Below are 4,642 nucleotides of genomic sequence, written 5' to 3' on the forward strand. Positions count from 1 at the left end.
ACAAGGATGCTAGATACCTCCGTATTAGGACACAGAGACCTTTGTGTAGATCCCAGGAGTACTATACCTGGATGGGATGTTTTTGTTAAAGTCATCAAGAGATTGGTCCTGCTAAGAATGGACCAATGCTTTCGACTCTGGGCTTCTAAACATCCTCATCTCCCTGAAATCCCTGGAGCTGGTCCATTTCATCCTCTGTTGATCCTCAGCCTCCTTCCTGTAGCTCATCTGGTGACAATCTCCACTTCTCCTTTTCTCTTCCTGGTTGAGAATAGGTTAGAGGAGTGTGGAAAGGGAGTGGCAAAGGCAAACCGGGCTCCAATTTCTGCACACTGTTGGAGAGCAAGGACCATGGGCGACTCCAAGGAAGAGAGGGAGAATCGTCTGTGCTCCCCGGGTGAGGCTGAGCTAGGACACAGGGAGCTCAGGGCAGAGTCAGGAGGGCAGCTCGGGTCTCAGCCTGCTCAGGCTCTGACAGATGATACAACTGTTCAGTGACGGAGCTTGTGATCTGCAGCACCAGCCATTTCTAAGAAGCCTTGGACTACAGCCTCCTCATGGCTTCAAGAGTTTCTGAAGTAGACAAGGGTTTGCGAGGTACTCAGCATAGGACAGAACCAGGAGTCTTCAGTACTGGGACAGGGAGACTGGCTTGTGGATCCCTGGGTCCTGGGATGAATGGGATTGTGGGTCTATATCCTTTTGTCTGGGGAATGGAGGATGTGAAGTTGGAAAGCTGGGTCCTGAGGAGATGAACCCTTGAGGACTTGACTCCTGGACACTGGAGAGGAGGAGGCTGGGGTCTAGAGTCCTGAGTCCTAAGAACATTGATTCTGAAAACCTGGAATCCTGAGGCCTGTCAAGGGAGAGCTGATGGTCTAGAATCTTCTGTCCCAAAGAAGTGAGGGCTGAAGGATGTATTCCTGGATCCTACAGAGGAGGAGGTTGAATATTTCATTCCTGGGTCTTAGAGAGGTGAAGGGTGAGTCTGACCTTCTGTGTCTTGGGGAATCAGTGTCTAGGAAGAGGAGCCCTGTTTAGGTGAGGTGCATACTGGGAAACAGGAATCCCCAATCCTGTGGTGTAAAGGAGGATGCTGAATGCCCCATCATAAGAAGTAGAGCTGGGGTCTGAAGTTCTGCTCCTGTGAAAGTGGCATCTGGGAACTGATCTTGTGGTTCATGGAGTGGTGGGCCTGAGGATCTTTGTTATTGGTGCCAGAGTTTGAAATGGGATGATTGAAATGCAGGGTCCTGGGATAGCTGAGGCTGAAAACAGACTTCTGATGCTCATGTGGCAGATGATGGACAGGAAAACCCAGGCAGTGGGAGAATGCTGACTGAGCGTCTGTAATCCTGTGTTCAGGAAGGGAAAGAGGGGCTAGGCTCTCCCTGGTTCAGGGTGTGGCAGGGACAAGGGTCTGCAGGACCACTTGACTTTCTTTCCTCAGGGTGTCAGGACTGTCATCAGTCAATCATGATATTGCAGCTCATCTCCCTGGTGCTCTTCTCTGCTCTCCTCGTGGTTGTCCTTGCCAAAGGTCAGGAAACTTCAAGGTTGGGGCTTCTTGGGAAAGGAATCTGAGGCTGTGTGAGGTGGGCAAGCATGGGCAAAGGCATGCTGGGGGTGTGGCAGAATGTGAGAAGCCATGGACCTGTGTCACGTCCTGTGTCCTGACAGCGTTGAGACTAACAGGGTGTGAGACTCAGTGTTCTGGCCTGTGAAATGGGCTCCTAGGGTCACTGTGACCACCAACAGTGAACTTTTGGGTCCAGCTCTGTACCTGGCACACAGTTGGTGCTTAATTGTTGTAAACCTCTTCTTGTAGTTGCTGTTCCTCAAACGCAGACACACAGCTTGGAGCAGATCCAGCAGCAGCTGACTCAGATCAATGTCTCGCTGGGTGAGGCTCCAGGGCCTGATTAGGAGGGAGCTCAGGGGTCATCAGAGGTGTTGGCATCTGCCTTCTGGGCTTCCACTGATGCAGGCAGGATAGAGCACAGGGATTGTGGTCCAGGTTTTGGGAGCGCTGTGTTGGTAGCTGAAATAGAAGCCTAGCCCTGGGCTCTAAGGCTCAAGACAGAGGGGAGAAGAGAACCCAGGCCCTGAGCTCATGTGTCCCCACTGCACTGTTCACTCTGCAGCTGGCCTGTGCCGGCCCTGCCCCTGGGACTGGGAGCTCTTCCAGGGAAGCTGCTACCTCTTCTCCCAGACTCAGGGCAGCTGGGAAGCCTCAGCCTCCTCCTGCCAGGACCTTGGAGCCCACCTGGTGATTATCAACAGTGTTGAAGAGCAGGTGAGTGGGGCCACATCAATCCTACCACTTTGTCCTAGGCATTGGATTTCAGATGGGAGGCTGAGGGACATGAAGGAGATGCAGTCAGAGGGGGCTTCCTATAGGAAGAGGCACAATGGAGTGGGGAGGTCCTGTAGGGGAAGAACACACGAGAGGTGGGTTAGGTGTGAAGGGAGTTGGAGGAGCTTTGAAACATCGTGTGACCCTCTTGGGACATACCTCTGAACTGAGATGTAAGTGAACATATTCCACACGTGTGCACTTTGACCTGCACCCATGGCATGCATTCACTAGCCAGTCCACACAACTTGACTAAGAGTACTAAGCTTGGGAGCAGAAAAGCTTGTATGGGAGGCAGGGAAGAGTGGGTTATGGATGGATGAGGGCATCACAGACCTTTCTCTCGACTGCTGCATCCATTCAGAGATTCATGAAATACTGGAATGTGAGGAAGAACCAACGCTCCTGGATTGGCCTCAGTGACCTTAGACGTGAAGATTCCTGGCAGTGGGTGGATGGCACCCCTCTTCAGCTCAGGTGAGCTCTCAGAATCCATGACTCAGAGAGTAGCTGACAGGGAGATGACCCTCACTCTAAACACAGCCTGCACTGTTGAAAACACTCAGAGAGCATAATAACTACAGCCCCATGTCACCTCGGCATTCTCACCCCCCAGCTTAAGTCCAAAATCCAGAGTCCTCATTTTTGCTTTGCTGGGCTGATTCTCGTGGTGGTGAGGTTAGAGCCCACATTTTCCTAAAGCTGTTCCATGCACTCTTACTGCCTGGCTGGTTCTTAGAGGTCTTTTACCATGGAAGACTCTGTCCATGTCTTCTTTGCTGGTTATGGGGTGGGTCCTGGGTGTGATGGCTGTCTCTGATGACTGATGATGTTTGCAGCTTTTGGAAAGAAGGGGAGCCCAACAATGATGGGGATGAGGACTGTGTGGAGCTGTTCACAGATGACTGGAATGATAATAAATGCACCGAGCAAAACTTCTGGGTGTGTGAGCAGCCCTCGGTTCCCTGCCCTCATCACTGACGGTCTGTGCTTCCCCTGGGAGTGCAGGCAACTCGGGCGCACTCTGCTCTAGTTCCAGCCACCTTGTTCATCCCCAGTGTCCTTAGGGATCCAGAGAGTCCCTGAGACACCCTCCCCTGAAGCTCTTCCCTCTTCTTCTATGGATGATCTTAGTTGCTCTTCTCTGCCCATGAACCCCTCAGTGTGTCTGGGATGTTCCTCATGACATGCAGTGTGCTGATCATGAGTGGGTCTCTGAGTTCCATCCCCAGCACTAGAATAAAGAATGAACAAAAATTCACACGTGGTCTGATGTGTTCCATTCAGTAGATTATCTATTTCTGGACACTGTCTTTACTAATAAAGCTTTGAAATGTTTGATATTAACTAGGATATTAGTGTCTACATTATCTTTTGGTTGTGAAGCACTCTTCTCTCTTTCTTTCTTTCTTTTTTTTTTTGTGACAAGTCTCATGTACCTCTGGCTGGCCTTGAACTCAAAATGTAGATCAGGTTAACCTTGAACTCATAACTCATAGAGATCTACCTGCCTCTGCCTCCTGAGCACTGGGGTTAAAAGCATGCAGCACCACACCTGGAGGAATCAGGTTTTTTTGAGTTTGTATTGGGAATATACACCCACTGAGTGCATTCATAGTCATTCATAGTCACATGGTCTCTTTCTCTTGGAGCCTCTGTCCCTCCTGCCACTGCAGGCCAGGGGAAGGAGGAAGAGCTCCACATAGCACCTTTGCCCCTGTCCTTCAGGAAAGCTGTCTCCAGAGTCTGCTGTCACCCCAGCCAGGAAGGCTCCTTTCCCTGCTGATGCCAAAGGCTCAGCACCCTCTAGTGTCTTGAAACCTCAGGGAGCTTTTAGCAGCTCTGAGGAAAATTCTCTGTTAGTCCTCTGGGTGGCGCCCGACATCATGGAAAGCGTTGTTGTGTTTGCTCTGCTGCCTCTGACCTCAGGGATGCCTGGCTTCCCTCACTGTCCTCAGGACCAAAGAGAGTGCCTGTCCCTGGGACAACAACCTCCCTGGTCAGGGACCACTCCTCCTCTCTGCACTTGCTATGTGGTCTGTGCACCTCCCACCTCCCTGGTTCCCTGCATGGATTCCTCTATTTCCTACCTGGGTATGAGCCTTTAATATACTCACTGGACTATCTTTAATTTTGACTTAAATGCTTTACTTTTGATTACTGTTGTGGCAGTGGGTTCTTATGAGCCTTTTCTTTCTGACCAGCCTCATGTGGCCTGGCACTTGCTATGTCGTTTAGGATGGCCTTGAACTCCTGATCTCCCTGCCTCCATAATTCATATGGACA

General features: G+C 50.9%; 1 protein-coding gene across 1 annotated transcript; it reads left to right on the forward strand.

The window, feature by feature from the left end:
• Positions 1-351: 351 nt before the first annotated feature.
• LOC128120573 (CD209 antigen-like protein 2) lies at positions 352-3,337 on the forward strand. Its single transcript, XM_052754733.1, has 5 exons — positions 352-397; positions 1,829-1,903; positions 2,145-2,296; positions 2,721-2,833; positions 3,196-3,337. The coding sequence occupies exons 1-5, from the start codon at positions 352-354 to the stop codon at positions 3,335-3,337; spliced, it is 528 nt and encodes a 175-aa protein (XP_052610693.1).
• The last annotated feature ends 1,305 nt before the right edge of the window (positions 3,338-4,642 follow it).

The sequence above is a fragment of the Peromyscus californicus genome, unplaced genomic scaffold, assembly GCF_007827085.1.
Source record: "Peromyscus californicus insignis strain IS unplaced genomic scaffold, ASM782708v3 Scaffold_2__1_contigs__length_46816999, whole genome shotgun sequence".
NCBI lineage: Eukaryota > Metazoa > Chordata > Mammalia > Rodentia > Cricetidae > Peromyscus > Peromyscus californicus.